The 17,388-nt window shown below is 31.9% G+C and overlaps 1 protein-coding gene across 11 annotated transcripts in view; it reads right to left on the reverse strand.

The window, feature by feature from the left end:
• The window catches only part of LOC118742760 (aldehyde dehydrogenase, dimeric NADP-preferring), a 92,943-nt gene that overhangs the window by 16,829 nt on the left and 58,726 nt on the right, over positions 1 to 17,388 (reverse strand). For 8 of the 11 annotated variants that reach the window (XR_004993393.1, XM_036475078.1, XM_036475079.1 and 5 more), the window contains 4 exons: positions 16,840 to 16,976; positions 16,729 to 16,785; positions 9,482 to 9,537; positions 9,210 to 9,268 (listed from right to left, as the gene is read on the reverse strand). Coding sequence is in view for 10 of the 11 variants with exons in the window: in XM_036475078.1 (XP_036330971.1) it covers positions 9,210 to 9,268; positions 9,482 to 9,537; positions 16,729 to 16,785; positions 16,840 to 16,936 (269 nt within the window). In the remaining variant the exon portion in view is untranslated. Of the gene's footprint in view, positions 1 to 9,209; positions 9,269 to 9,481; positions 9,540 to 9,770; positions 9,975 to 16,728; positions 16,786 to 16,839; positions 16,977 to 17,388 lie in introns of those variants that run through there. The other 3 variants (XM_036475084.1, XM_036475086.1, XM_036475085.1) reach the window with 3 other exon arrangements.

The raw sequence follows: 17,388 nt of genomic DNA on the forward strand, positions 1-17,388 counted from the left end.
TGCGGCATTCGCAGCATTGCGAATGACTCACTAGTGCCGAGCCGTTGAAGAACTTTTGGCAAATAGACGAGCGAATAATAGTTCCGATACTAGCAAGTCAATATTCTTATTAAGTCTCATCAAAAAACGCCTTGTCATTTAAAGGATAAAGGCAAAGCCGCACTATACATACGAAAACAGATATGTAATTATGCTATATATTATATTACACATACATACATACATAAGCGCATAAATCATCTCGATTCTAATAATCATATTCGAAAAATGCATACCATTAACGGCGCCATCTCATCATCATCATTACTTCTAATCGTACGCATGCACCTAGTATTTATATGTCAATAAATACTCGTGCTAAAATTTAATAGTTTAGTATCTACGCACACGCATAGTTTGCACATACATATATACAAAAACAAATATAACTGGGTATAAAAATACGTTTGTGTGTATGTATGTATGTACGTTCTTGCATCAATCGTGCCTTTTTTTCAAAAGTTTCTGAAAATCTTGAAAACATTAATTGCAAACCTTGAGCAAGAGATGCGGCAGTGTAGAATGACAACAAAAACAACAAGAACAAAAAGCAGCACACAACATTCTATAATACTTCCGTTAGTTAGGTTTGAAATGCGAAATCTCTGCTAATTCACGCTGACTGATTTAATTATCGAATATCTTGAAAATAATTTTGGTCAAAATTTTGAGTTTTTTTTTTTTGTTTTAAGTTAAGCAAATTTGTACTAAACATTCATATGTACATAAATAGAGGCGTGAGTAAGAAATCAGTAACGAAGCAAATATTTTTGCTTATACATAGCACTTTGCAAAAGTATAAAGACAACACAGTTGGAGTTGGTTATTTTAGTTTTTGTCTAATAAGGGCACCCATCTCAACTTATTTGAAGTTTTTAAGAAATTTATTGCTTTCACATTTACATACTTAGATATCGTCGGTGAAAATATAAAACCGCGTATAAAGATAAACCCTCGCATGTGAGGTTGCCAAAATTTGATAGGAGAGGCTAAAACTTGCCTTATTTCAAAACGGTTCTCTCCTTTATCCCTAATTATCTCTTCTTTCTATATCTAAGTATCGATATTTTAGTATGAATGGATAAGGGTTTGATGCCAGGAGCTTTCGGTGAGCAAATATCTTTTTGCCACAAATTTCAGTTACGAGGTTTTGCAGAACGCCGATATACATATTTTTCTGAGAACACATAAATTGAAATGATTTATCTTGTCGTTTGCTTAATTTTAAATGTAAGTACATGTAAAATAGATTTGTACTAGTTCAAAAATAGTGCTGAAGCTATTGCTCACTTTATCCCATTAAAAAAAAAATTCGAGCATACTGCGAAATGCCTAACACCTCAGCAAAAAAACTCAAAAATCGACGAGGTTTTTGAGCTAAACTTGCACTAAAATTGAATAGGCTATAAAATTTCATGCCCCATTGTTTTCTAGAAATTCTGTTTAAAAAGTTTGAAATTTGTGTGAGCATTTTTTTTTTTAATTTTGTAAATTTTAATACATATTTTTTTAAGGTTTAAAACATTGAGTTGTATGGTTTTCATTGCAGTATGAACCACATTTTTTGTAGAAAAAAAAATCGAAAGAAAAAATTGTTTCTCAAAATTTTTCAAAGAAGTCATGTCCCTTATTATGTGCCCACCACACTGTAGGTATATACATACATACTATGTATACATACATAGTTACTTATGTGTATATCCATAGGCTTCTCGGGAACGGCTCTAACGATTTAGTTGAAATTTTGTAATCAAATAATTCTTTGCATTTGATATAAAGGTTGTCACCTACGCGAAATTAGTTACAAATTAAATAAAACCTCATAATATGGGTATCAAATGAAAAGTATATTATTAATCCCCAATTACTATTTCCTATTACTATTTTCCATTCTATAAAGTTTAACTAAAACCACTTCTTTTTTTTTTGGAAATTCATAAATAATTGTTGTTTGTGATAAAAAAGGCAAACGTATTTTTTATTATGACCAAACAATTTTCTAAGAGGTCGCACTGGTCGGTTTTTTATAAAAACGCCGATGTTCTCAATTTTTCAGATTCGTAATCAGCAACCTCAGAAACCTACTGATATCGAGTTCCAACCCATGACAATGCGTAAGTCGTTCAATAACAACATTTTAATTTTAGTAGTTTCTTTTCGAATGCACAATTTCGGACACTAGGCCTATTCTAACTGCCTAAGGAAATTAAGAGACGGTAACCATTAGTACCGATTTTGGCGGGATAGTACTGATTTTGAGAAAATTGTCCCGCTGAATATTTTTCAAAGTTTCAATTTTACATATTTGTACCGATTAAGTCCCGATTTTCAGTGTTTCCTTTATTCATTTATTAAGACACTCCCGTACTCTGGCCCAAAAACTATTTTTCGTACAAGCGAGGCAGCACATGTTTATCACAAAGGACATAGAATATAATGGTGCCATAAACATAGCCATCATCCTTATTAATAATATAATTATTAAAATTATAAAAAATAATGCTAATACCTTCAAACAAATCATGGATATGAAAAACATAAGCTGTAGATAGAGTGGCGAAAATATAAATAGGGAAGAGACATTTTGGCTTTCGAGAATATTTATGCTGAATTCCCATGTATGTCAAAATTTCAAACTTTGTACAAAAAATTATCAAAATTCGACCAAGTTTCATAAAAATTTTGAGCTTTTTAATTTGATTTCTTAGCTATGAGGTGCCATATTGAGGATAAAAAAGTGCCATAATGTGCCAAATAAAAAAATTAAAGGGCCAATCCAATGGTGCCATCCTTTTTAATCCTTCCCATTTCTCAATAAAATAAGAACCACATTTCTAAAACAAAAGTGAAATGCCAAAATAAGATAAACCAGTTGGATAATCTTATTAGAAAATTTTACTTTAAAAAAAAAGAAGTACACGCAAAGTTTTTGACAAAAATGTATTGAAATATTACTATTTTTGAAAAGTGCCATTTTGGCACTTTGTGCCAAATTGAAAAATTAAGTTCCATTTGGTGTAAAATAGGGCCAAAAATGGCACGGTTTGTGCCAAGTTGGCAGGGCTGTTTGTTCCACACGAGCCCGCGGGATCCAGCGCTATAAAAATGGGCAATAGAGAGCGAATGCGTTCCACTTTTGGATCGTAAATGTCTTCTTCTTTGTGCCCGAAACAGCCTGGACTTTTTTTCCGGGCACAAACGTGCAAAAAGTTAAATTGCCATAACAGCTCTTGTGGAAATTAAAAATACAACAGAAGTTTCGAAAAGTGTAGTTATTTACTAATTTTATTCGCCATATAAGATAAATACACATAAAATCATTGTTTAGAGCTGATTTGCTGATTCCGGGCAGTAAATGTGGTTTTTTTCGTCCCTCATGCTCCAGGGACTTTTGGCACGTGTTGACACTTATGAGAGAGTAACTTATTTTTACGCTCTAATTACCGAAACAGCCCTGAAAGCGTGTGGAACAAAGCTATTGTGTATCGAAGAAAATGCCCGAACAAAAAATTGCCAAAAATCAACGGTAAGTCCAAGCTTCTTCCAACTTGCACTTTACTTACTAAAATTTAATGCGCTACAAAATGGCATACACAAAATAATTGTAGAAAATCGGATTAAAATGTTTCAAATTGTGATGAACATTTATTAAACTTCGTGGAATTTTCATAAATGTTTGAAATTTTGATTTACAAGATTTTTTTTTAAGTAGTAAGTTATATTTTCTTAAAGAAATAATAAACATTTTTAAATTTTTTTCTCTTTGTTTTGTTTTAGATAAAACTGTATTATGCATTTTGATTCTAAAAACGAAATTGTATGTTCGGACTCCATGCATTAGAAATGTCCTGATTTTTTTTTCAACAGAAAACTGATCACCGTACCAATAATACCAGAGTAATTACATGTAAAAACCATATTTTTAGCTACATTTTAACATCTCACGAACATAAACAAATTGAGAACATCAGCGTTTTTATAAAAAACCGACAGGCGCGACCTCTAAAAAATTTTTTTTTTCAAAATAAAATAAATATTTATCACAAATAACAATATTTTGATGTAGCGTTTATGAATTTCCAAAAAGAGTGTTTTTGAACCACTCTAATGTATGTAAGCAATTATTTGTGCATATGAGTACATAGAAATATCTATGTATCTGTAATAATAATAGGCTATCAGTAGAGTTCAACCATGATTTGTTAACTACATAGCTACATACATATGTACATACAACTGTAAATACATGTAAGAGTAATTTAATGTACATATGTATGTACATTAGGGTGGCTCAAAAACAGCAAAGTCGGAATTGTAATGCTCTCACCCCTAGGATTGTTCTATATCGAAAAAAGTATACCCCTATTTTTTATTTTGAAACCAAAAGATATTTAGAGGTCGCTCTAAGCGCTAAAGGTTTTCCATGTATTTTTATATGGGAAAAATCAATTTTTTCGTAGAAAGGGTATAGAAATCTTGAAAGTCAATATTTGTGGCCGGAAAACTCTGGTTCCCTTCAGGAGACTTTCAATAATAACACTCAATTGTTTATTTAACCATTTTTTTAATACTAACGATTTTTTATTGGTCGCCCCATTGCATTTTTCGGGATTTTTGTTGGTTTTTGGCTGACCTATAAACTATAGTTGCAATGAAAAAATGGTTAAATAAACAATGTGGTATTATTATTGGGAATCTCCTGCAGATAAGAAAAATATTAATTTTTAACTATTCTATACCATTTCTACGAAAAGTTGTTTTTGCCCATGTAAAATACGTGGCAAACTTTGGGCGCTTCGAGCGACCTCTAAATATTTTTTGATTTCAAAATAAAAAAATTTGGGTATATTTTTTCGGTATGGAACAATCCTAGGCTGTGAGAGCATAAAAAATCCGATTTTACTTTTTCACATGCATTTTTGGACCACCCTAATGTACATATGTCCAGGTGCAACTGATTACTTGTATTTCGGTAAACATAAATCCATACATATATTTTAATCTGCATGTGTCTGCAGTTTTGATTTTATAAAATACATACATACATACATACATACAATGTATGAACGTTAGTGCAAAAATTCAAATGGACCTGCAAGATGTTGGTTAATGTTCAGTTATTTATAAACTGCGTAACGTGCATATAAACTACCATTATTATAAAGTACATTGAAACAATTAAAATTATTTATTGAAATACCAGTTTTGCAATGACTTAAACCTAAACATGTACATATGTATGTATGTATGTGTATATATCTAAACACGATCGCGTTAAACTCATTACTATTGCAAAAATCTAGTAGGTAATTATGGTTTTTTTTTTATTATAAAAACATTTAGCAGAGTATTATTAGAGTATAACCTGTATTCCGACATTTGTCAATTAAAATTTAAGTAAATAACTTACTTATGTACATATGTGAGTATAAAACGTAAATATTTATTTACATACATATATGTATATGTGTCAATTTAAACTGTAATGCACAATTTAATATGCCAGTTAACGATGTCTAATAGTAACAGTTTAATAGAATTAAAAGCTGGTATATGCGTTATGTATGTATGCACGTTGTGGTGGACATCGCCAGTTGATAATGACAGTTAAACTTTGGCCTTGACTTGTACAAAGATAATTTGAAAGTCATTTAAATGCAAATTTTTCGCGTGTTATTACAGTGGTTACGTATAGGGTAACCACCTTTTCCGATGCCCATACCCCGAGATTGAAAAATGGCATCAAAAAGCTGATTTGCCTCAACACATATTTCTTTCGAGCATTTATACCTTTGTCGTTATGGCGCACTCACTGAAACCGTATTCAAAAGTAAACAAAATTTATTATTTTTATTCGATATTTCTTAAATTATTTATTTGCGCGGTGTAGCGAAATGGAAGCGAACAAGAATTCAAATTTGTTATAATAATAATTCAAATTTAAAACGGGCTGTATAAAGAAAACCAGCCTTTTTTTCACTTCGCATCAAATGAGTGATGTGTTTATATCAGTTTCCTAACCGATGTGAGAAATAAAAAAGCGATTTGAAAACAAATTCGAGTCAATACACTTTCGAATTTCTGAGCGTATTGAAAGTTGGTTTATGCTTGCGTTTTGAATCACAACGAACTGGGTGAAAGCGCTTTATGTGTTGGTATAAACAAGGTAATTTATTAAAATATGGATTTTCACAAAAAAGGGACTTGCAACTTTTCAATCAAAGCTAGCGATATGTACGTTTCTTTGGAATAAAAATGTAATTTTTCTATGAAAAAAACGTATAAATACTTAAAATTTTTTCCAAACCCTGAGATTTTAATGGCAAACCCTGAGCACCGAGATTCGATCGGAAGCCCCTGAATCTCAAGGCGAAAAATCCAATCTGGCAACTCTAGTTACGTATTTTTTTTGTAACTTTGTCGAAGCAAAAGTTCAGGTTACTACAAATTAACACGAATTTATATAAGGTGGTGTTACTAGATCAGCTGATTTTGTGTGTGTGTTTCGCCACAAGGCTTCTAATGTCAAATGTAAAAATTTCGTTTGAATTTCCAAACACACTCTTACAGATTTTGACAGTTTATGACGCCAAAGAAAAAACAAAATACACGTAAATTTTTGTTTTTGTACTCCTGCTATTACTTTATATAAATCGTATAATCTCTGTTTAACTGTGTTACAAAGAATACCAGATAAATTTAAAAATTAAATTTGATAAAAAAAAACACTTTATACACATGTTTGTACATTTAAAGTTGCTCTTAAATATGCGCTTAAACAGGTAAAAAATCAATTTGGTTTTATAATCAAATAAAATAAAATAAATTTTTTTCGTATTAATTAATAATTAATAATAATTTTGTTCTTGAATTTTGTTTCTTTTGAGGAGGGTATGCGATATGTATGTATGTATGTACGTATATTAAACATATGGATATACCATTTTGCAAGTTTTTGTAGCACATATGGTGTATGTATGTGTAACACATATAGTGTATAAATATGTATATACACAAATATGTATATACATAAGTTGTTATATGTAACCAGTTAATTTTATCCTATATAATAGACTTTGGCGGTTATCCCTGTGATTTTTGGACAGCTATTAAATCTGCGATTAAGCTTAATGAAAGAAAATAATCAACACTTGATTACGAAATTGATATGTACGTATGGTTAACAGTGCGCGCTACCGTTCCGCAGGGCCTGAATTTGCGCTCAGTCTCCGACCAACATCAAAAAATAGAGACAAAATAAAAAAAATTGTCTAATAACGGTCGCTCCTCGGAAGGCAATGGCAAACCTCCGAGTCTATTTCAGCCATGAAAAACAGCTTCTCATAAGAATTCAATCGCCGCTCGAAGTCGGCGTAAAACTATAGGTACCTCCCCTTTGTGTGACAGTTTCAAGCGCACGCCACAAATTGGAGGAGAAGCTCGGCCAAACACTGACATATTGTGTAAGCGGCAATCTAACTGTTATTATTATTATGTACATTGTACATACTTACATCAATCGCAAAGAAAAATCATAATATGTAACAACAAAACTTCAAATCATGCAATAGTCAACAATATTCATACAGTACGCGCACCATCTTGCGCGCAATACGTTGTTGCATGTAGACCAAGTAATTTTGCAATAGGTATAGGCCCCTACATACCCACATCGTGCACATAGGGAAGTATGTATGTACATATGTACATATTTTTCTACGAATATTGTGGTTCAGCAGATACCAGTTTTTCTTGTACCACTTGATAAGCGTAGGAAAAGTAAAATGAAGCAAAATTATCTTTAGGATACGTCCCAATAAACAAAATACTTTTGGGCAAGCTTACGAAAAACTTACCTCAGTAAGCCCGATGTTTGAAAAATATTTAATCCAAATACTTTAACTCATTTACTTACAATTGTAGATTGAACAAATCACTTATTTATGAATTGAGATTTTAGTTCGGAAAAAAATTTTTAATAAACGTTTTTATGCAATTTATAGTAAAGGTAGTTGAAAAATGATTGAACAATTTCGTTATAGGCAGCGTCGATGATGGATGTGGAGTAGCCGAATGCGCACGTGTTAGCCTAGCCATCCGAAGGTAGCAGGTTCGAGTCCCGAAAATTATTCTTTTTTTTTTTTTTAAAAAAAATATTTTTTGTATCTAAATGTATTTCCATATTTCTCACTCATGGCAATTAATTTATTTAAAAATTTAATAAACAATAAAAAAGAAACTACATACTACCCGAAAAAATGTCTGATAAAAAGTTGTTGATGGACATATTTTGAAGTTGGATTACTTTTTGTGGAATTTGTGCAAGCTTTCAAACTTTTATTTATATATGAGGCCATGAGGGCTAGAGGAGCCTATCTACAAAAAAAATTTTTAGTAATATGAAAAATAAATGCGGTCTTTACTAAAAAGATCATTGCACCTACGCGATGCTACATATTTTATTAAAATAATAGTAAAAGGGCGTGCCTCGGGCTATTGCCGTTTCTATTCCAGTAATCTATTTTATGGTGCACCTCAACTGTCAGTTAGGCTACTCTGGCCCTCATGGCGTCATATGTACTTATGTTGTTTCTGTTATACATATGTAGATTGAATTATATTTTAAATGAAAATTATTGAAAATAAATAAATAAACATAAGTTGCAAACAATATAATTTTGAATTTTGACCCTATATACTATATCGTTGTCATGATTGCTAAAGGCTTCGATTGACAAAATTTAATTCTTAAAGTAAAGCAAAAAGCATAAATAATACATAAGAAAATACTTTGACCGCATTTCTCAGCATGTTGTTACATATTAAAGAAATTTGTTTACATTTTCTTTAAACTCTGTGATGGCTGTGCAAAGTGAGGGCATATTAATATGGCTAAAATAATTTGATTTTAGGTTTACTACGCCGCACCATAAGGCTGAATATTCCACATTGAGTGCATAATAATAAATAAATACATACATACACTTATTATTTCGGGCTATTTTACTTGTTTTAAGCCATTAGTTTATTAGTTTCGCTTATGCTTAGATAAGCTTGGTCTGACGATAGTTTAAATAGGTCGATTAATGAACTTTGTTATTCATCAAGTACAAATGTATTAACTTAACGCTCAATAACTCATTGAAAGTAAAAATTTCGTTAAGACTCACCTGAAATTCACGTCTTTTGTTTTTCCACTGGCGAACGCGGTGCGACATCTTTGCACAATCTTTATTTGATATGTTCATTTCCAGGTAGTTTTGTTTAGTTCATACATTGGGTGTGTGTATTTTTTTTTTAATGTCACAAAGAAATATGCAAATGAAATACAAAATTATAATTTTATTAAATTCATATTCTTTTACACGTATTAACATTAACATATATGTAAATATGTACGCTATCGCAGAATATATAAAAAACAAAATTGCAAATCACTCACATCTTCGAAATTTGCCATTTTGTTGAACCGTTCGTTATCGGCAACGATTGCGTTATCTGCAAAAAATAAGGACAAATTGAAGTAACTTTTGTTTGATCTACTGTAGTAACAAAGAAACTTTCTTTATCGTTTGTCTACAGTACGACTGTTAATGCCGCAAACTGTCATTACATATACATATGAATGCATGTATGTATATACATATACTATGTATCTTTGTATGCATGCACATAAATACATTCATATTTACTCTCTGTATATTGAATTGCCAATAACACAATCTATCCACCTTTTTTAGTTATAAGATTTCGTTGCTCTTAATTATACAAAATGGTCAAAGAGTTAACGTAATCGGAAGGAACTGGCGGACCGTAATCAGTTTATAAACTGGAAAAAAACAACACAGTGATGGAATACTTTAATATACAAGCGAATCACCGTTCACGATTTGCACTACCGCACACGAGAAGTAGAAAAAAACAAATGATAAGTAACTAGTCCAATTGGAAATGCAGCTCGCCACTGCTACTCGTTCAACAAGCAAACAGCTGTTGGCCGTAGTGTTGCCGTATGCAGTAAACAGGAAATAAAAATGTAATTACGAGTAAAAAAAACACGGTTGAAATTTCTCAAGCGGTGGTAGCATTGGATTTTTACCTTGCGAATTGTTTCCTGTGTTCGTAGAAAAGGAAGGAAACATAAATAAATGTGTGAATTTTTTAGATGTTTTGTTATCTTATAAGAAATTTTATCGCTTTTCTGTTACATAGTCTAGACGCGTATTGAAATCGCACATTTACAGATGGAAATATATATCGTGTAAGAACACTTTAAAGAAAATAAACTTTTGTTTATGTTTTTTTTTACTGTAAAAGGCAAAACGGAAACCCGCTTATATACAGATTTCAAAGGCGCCTAAACGATATTGGTCGATTCAAACACTTAGTCAATTTTCTTCATCGAACAAGTTGCTGTGTAATGGAATTCCAGGTGAAGTTTAATCCTTTTTATCCTTGTGTTCGCGTTTACATACTTATATTATGCCGTCTGGTCATTCTCGCCGAACAAAAAATACTAAAATGAACTTAGAAACACAGGGCTTGGGTGATACTTTTATTTCATTTAATTTATTGAGTCCTTACAGACTAGATTCACAAGTTTGACTTAACTAAACATTTATGACTAAGAATATAAAGATTAAATTATTTAGCCGAAACGAGATCTCGGGAGTGCAAAATCTAAATCAAGGCTACTAAATATGCGATTGAATTCAATGAGGGCTCTAGCAAACGGGTACTGAAAGCTTAGTGTTCGTTGCGGAGCATTGAAGCTTATCAGCTCAAGTAGCTCTGGGCAATCAATGAGACCAGCAATGATATCATAAACAAACATCAGCAAATTACTGGATATTCTCGATTCAAGTGACTTCATCCCTATTAGCATACAGTAAGCACTATAGGGTGGCAAAGGAGCCGTGAAATTAATTGGTTTGAGGGCAAAACGAATAAATCTACCCTGCACTCCTTCATTTCTATTAGAATAAGTTGAATAAATCGGATTCCTGATTAAAGAAGCATATTCCAATTTAGAACGTACTAAAGAATTAAATAAAATATTTCGGGTATAATAAAAATCCTCGGGATCTTTAAAGTCCCTTCCATAGCGTCGAAGAAAGGCTAGATTAGAGTAGGCTTCAGGGATAATATGGTTAATGTAATTCATAAAGGTCAAACAGCACTCCAAGATCCAAAAACAGTAGAAAGGCTTGCATAAAAAGGAGAATATGTTGACCTAATGAAGTTTAGATTTTTAGAAATAGTCATGTGAAAACATTTCTTAATATAGAGAGGTAATTTATTTCTTGTACTCCAAATAGCCAAGTTATAAGATCGTCTTGTAAAGACAGAACATCTGACTGACAAACAAGTAATGATTCTAAAATTTTTAAGTCGTCCGCGTAGAGTAAAAACTTTGAGTGCTTTAAACGATTTCCAATGTCATTAATAAAAAGAAGAAAAAGAATTGGGACAATAATACTACCCTGTGGTACCCCAGAAGTGGCGATAAAAGCGTAAGACTTAGTATTTTCAATTTCAACATGGGAGATTCTGTTGAAAAGATACGAACTAACCCAGCATAAAAATGCTGAGGGGAACCCAAACCGTTCCAGCTTATGTAGTAAGATACTGTGCGTAACAGTATCGAAGACCTTCGAGAAATCTGTGTAAATTACATCGACTTGAGATCCACTCTTGAGCGATGAGATACAAAACTGAAAAAATGAAGCAAGATTCATGACTGTCGAACGACCACAGACAAAACCATGTTGATGCGGGTCAATTATTTCTTAGCCTTATCTATAGATATTTCACGTTACGGCTGAGCTCCTTCAACTGTTTCATTTTTTGTGAAAATTGCCGCGGCCATTATTTTCTGGGATAATTAAAAAAAAAAACAGACATGTACAACCTGTTTTAGTGTTTATTCCACCTGATAATGTTGCTCGATTTATAAATTTAATAAGCTGAACTTTATTTAAGTTGATTTGTTTTTTGTTCTACTGTCGTCGCACATAAGGACAAAGTGACTAATTACGACGACAAAAATAGAAGAACAGAAGTCTTTAAATCTTAACACACATACCTTTTTAATACTCCTTATAAACCAGTCCGCAATGTAACACACAAATTTTGACTTTTGACGCACCGCAGAAGCGTAAAGTTGGGTTTTCTATCGTGCATGGAATTAAATAATTTTTTGTTTAAAGCGATGATAAAATAGTTTCGCTTGTCATTTCATTCTTATTAACAACTAATTGTTTGGTCAAGGTGAGGTGAGTACTTTATTTTGCATTTTTTGTAAAATGGGTATAGTACCTATTTTATAAATTGCCTTTGTTTTATTGAACAAATTTGAAATTTTTATTAGTTAGATAGAGTTATAAAAAAAGTTCCAAAGAGTACAGGAATTTCTCTTCAACCCTTCATTAAATAGAGCCTTCATTAAATAGAGCATTTTTTTCTTGGGTCGTTTATTGGGACGAATCGAGAATATAGGAGGACAAAAAAGTTTACTCCATATGTATTTGACAGATTTCAATGAAATTTGCTATCCAGGGGATTTCGTTGTCAATGTCTCCGAAATTGGTATCAAATTTTCAAAATTCAAAATGGCGGATACAATATAGGGGACCCCTTTTTTAAATTATAGTTTGTTATGAAACTTGGTATTTAGAGATCCTCGTTATCTTTGATTACGAAATTGAAACGCCTATTGTTCGGGACGCCATATTCGATCCGCCATTTTGAATTTTTGAAAATAAAATATCAATTTCGAAATTAGTGACGACGAAAAGCTCTGGATACCAAGCTTCATAACAATCTATACATTTTTTAATAAATCGTCCGCCATATTGGATCCGCCATTTTGAGTTTTGGACATTTAATTTAATATCCGAATTCACTGACGACGAAAATCCTTAATTACCAAATTTCTTTGAAATCTATCAAATACATATCAAATACACATGGAGTAAATACCAAGCTTCATAAAAATTTATAAATTTTTGAAGAAATCGTCCGCCATATTGGATCCGCCATTGTGAATTGTGGAAATTTAGTTTAATATTCGATATCAGTGATAATGAAAATCCCTCAATACCAAGTTTCATTGAAGTCTGTCATATACATATGGAGTAAACATTTTTGTAGTCGATTTATTTTGGAACGAATTTTTGTAGTCCCTATGTGCGCCGCTGTCAAAAGTCCCGTATGAAATGGCCTTTTAATTTAAATTATTATATCTTGGAAAAAGTATGTACATACAAATGTATGAATGCATTTATTCAGCAAACAAGGAGGATTCGAAATTATTGGATATTTCCAGATAGGTTCGCTGCCACTTTTAAGCAGTTAACATGAAGTGTTTTTAAAGTTTCGGGTGGCAGATGATTAAAAATATTATTAAGATAAATGAACCTATGAATGATAAAACTAACGTTGTAGGTTGAAAGGGGAAAAAAAGGATTATAAAGTCAGCGGACTATTTGTGTTTATTTAACTCTGCAAGATGTCAGCTTTTTAAATTTTTCGCACTCTCTCTGTCGCAAAATGAAGAATAAAATAAAATACATTTATGTAAATAATAAATAAATAATTAAAAGATAAACCTGTGGTACAAAAGCTATTTCAAAAAAAGTTTACCTCCTTGCCTCAAAATATTTTAAAGGAATAATTTTAACATTAATAACACTGATAAACAGTGGCTTTGTTAAACAAAGTTAAGTTGTTTTTTAGAAACTAATACCTAAATAGTCCCATATAAACCTCATACTTAGTTTTATTCAATTACCCTCAGTTTTCCTTAAAAATTGACTGAAGTGATTACGCGTATTTTTTTACCAAAATGTGGTTCTGATAAATTAACGTTAAATTATTATTGACATTAAAACGGTATTTTTAGTGATTGTTGTTTCTACACATCCTAAGAAGATCCCCAGAGTCTAACTAACTGTTAAAAGTCAATATCGTAGTAAAAAAAAAAACAGAATAAAAAGAAATACCCAAAAATCAGCGATGCCAAATTAAAAGAGGGAAATTTGTAGGGCCACTAATTGGATACCTATTGGCTGACGAACAGTTTGAAGAAAAACTTAATCCGATCGAAAAATCTGCAAGGGCATGTTTTCGAAATATTATTCGTAATTTTGTTGGAAACCACAAAGCCGAAAACTATGAAGAGTTGGTCAGCAACCTTTTAACAGCCTACAAGAATGTGGGATGCAATATGTCGCTCAAGATAAACTTCTTAAACTCTCATTTAAATTTGTTCTTGGTGATTTGCCAAGAATCCCGGGATGTTCGGGAACTAAAAAAGGCTCGAAATCAGTACGCAAAATCTATTTATTTTTTGAGTTTGTACTGATTTTTACATTTACGGGAATGTCCGGGATCCCGGGATTAACATTCCTAGTATGTACATATTGCAAAATGTGAAGTACCTCTAGAAAAGGACTATTATGATGAGTTGAATTCAAGCAGTTGTTATTTTGCGAAATGCTAGGATACGAAACAATTGCAAGGCGACATCTTTTGATAAATTCATTTCAATCTGCTCACACGTATGAATTGTCAAAAACCATAGTTTTGAACATGTCAACCTCAAGTAAATGTCAATTATACCAATTCACAAAAATATTTATTAACTGTAAAAATCAGTACAAAATCAGTACAAATTCAAAAAATCAGTAGATTTTGCGTACTAATTTCGGGTTCTTAAAAATCAGCACATGTACTGATTGAATCAGCGCATCTGGGCACCCTATTCGAATGGTATTACAATTTTTCCTTAGTACACTTATGTATGTAGTTCAAATCAAATAATTAATTATAAATTAATAAATTTTCCTAAATAGTAATAAGTAATTAAGTCATGACATAACTTCCATGAGATTTTCGTGGAAATCTTCTGGAAGTTATGTCTGATGTTCGCGGAAACTAATTCCATGGGCCCGTGGAAGTTATGTACGTGGAAGTTGTGTCAGTTACTCCCTGATGCCAAATATTCCCTAAAATCCTAAATAAATTACTTTTCTTCATTAAATACAGTTTTTAAGCGTATTTCATTAAATTTAATTTAAATGCTGTTGCAAAAAAACTGAGGATGACTGAGTTATTTTAATAATGTGGATTAGTTACAGGTTTGGTTGTAGATACAAAATAACCCTTTCAAATTCACTTAACTTTTATTAAGGTCATTTTTGTGCGTCAGTGTAGTCAGACATGAGCTTTGATTTTCAATTTACCGCTTTATTCCCACAACATTGACAAAATTCATCATATGACTATTGTCACAATTACTGCGCCTAAAACACAATATAAACATTGTTTCGCCGTTGTCACTTACTCAGTAGGTCATAACAATAAAACTGACAATTGTCATACGACAGCTTAAAATAAATTTGCGGCATAGTATTAGGCGCAGTAGTAAAAGCAATAGTCAGCCGCTGAGTTTTGTCAGTAGTGTGGGAATAGGGCGGTTAGATTAGTTATAATACGATACTCACAATGACTCGACTAAAAATATGTAAGTTATTGTTGCATTTAACACGTTTGTATGATTAACAAGCTATATTTTTTAATAATTCGTACACACATACATACATATGTATATTACGGTGGCTCACCAAAGAAAGTTGCGACAGTGATAATTTTGTAACGACAGGCATTTTCCATGTTGTCAGTGACAATTCGACAGTATGGTGGGTGTTTTGTTTCATAAAAACAATCGTCAGCTCTCTTTAATTCCATGCGAAATTCCATTGAAAAAGTGACAAATTGTCATTGTCGGGGCTGAAAATTGTCGTTAACTAAATTGTCGCCAGTCATATGAAGTTTATATGAAAATCATATGTAATAATTGCATTTGCATTATTTTAGTTCTCAGAAATATTCAAATTATTGAAAAGTAATGAAATGCGCGCAATTACCATTTAAATACATTTACAAAACTCTCCTGTGAAAGCTTTCCGACGGTGCTATTTGGTTTTGTCGCTATTGTTGCGACAATTTTGTCAGAGTGACAATTGTCGACAATATTCCATATTACATATCACTGTCGTTTCCGGAAAATTGGTACAGTTGCCTACAAGTGTATATGAAACAGGAAATTCTCGCACCTGTTACTTTTATGAAATTATGAAATTATGATTAACGCAATAAATAGACCCAATCGGCTGACTTTTTGCCCTTTTTAATTGAGACAAGATATTTTTACTTGCTTTTTTTTGCAAAATTAAATTTTTATGGGCAGTTACATATCGTCGTTATGAATAAAAAACCGCGTTAAAAAGGCCTTAAATGGCCACTATTGGATGAGTGTTTCTAAATTTTTGCTGTACGTACGAACTTCTAAACTCTTCTATGCAGTCGAAAAAATGGAGAACGGTTTCGGGCAGGGCTTTTTAAATAAGACTTCTTTGTAAGCTGTTTGAGATAAGGCAATAATAATAGTTCGCAGAGAGCAAGGCGTACTTACAGCACAGTAAACAGTATCCCATTCACATACCACGATTTTTAAAGCCAATAAATTGTCTGAAATGTTTAGGTTTTTCAAAAAAGCTAAAACAGGAAAACACCCTTTCAATATTCGGTCATTTCATCGGTATTTCGACCTATTTTTTCCCCCAATTTTAAATTTACAATACAAACATTCTTATCTAAAATAACTTTATAATTTTCATTACTCACCAATCTCGATGATTGCGGCGCCATCATTATTGTTGTTAATTCGTTTATTTTCAATAACTATAAAATGATATGACAGTTAGTTTATGTTTGTGTAACAAGTTTATAACATACCGTTATTATTATTATTATTATTAGTATTAGGTATCACTATGGTAGTAGATGACACAAACAACTTGTTGGCGTTGTCTAAGTTTACAACAGCACTCATTTTATAATCAGTGCAGTAGATACAAGTCCGTTTATTGGATCTGAAAATAAAAATGTATATAAGTTTAGATCACAATCTACAAATTACATATATATATATGTATGTATGTATGTATATGCAATTCATCTAAACGCGCAAATGCCTCGTAACCATGTAAACCTCGTAAACTTCCTTAGTTTTGTGTGGAAAATCGGCTTATTTATGAGGCATTTACACGTTCCCATAATAATTTAACGCTTACGCCCTTTGTTAAGTGCTTAAACGTGCTTCCCCTCTACTCCCTAAGTGCAAAAAAAAATCATTATAAAGAGGAGCTACAAGGGGAGTTCGTTCTTACGGAGTCCGACTGTAAACTTAGTACCTCTGGATTCTATAAAAATAATATCTTGAAAAAAAAAACACTTTATAAATAAAATGTATTAAATACATATCTTTTATTAAAAATTAGATGG

Source organism: Rhagoletis pomonella, unplaced genomic scaffold, assembly GCF_013731165.1.
Source record: "Rhagoletis pomonella isolate Grant_MI unplaced genomic scaffold, Rhpom_1.0 Rhpom_scaffold_00007, whole genome shotgun sequence".
In the NCBI taxonomy this organism is placed as follows: Eukaryota; Metazoa; Arthropoda; class Insecta; order Diptera; family Tephritidae; genus Rhagoletis; species Rhagoletis pomonella.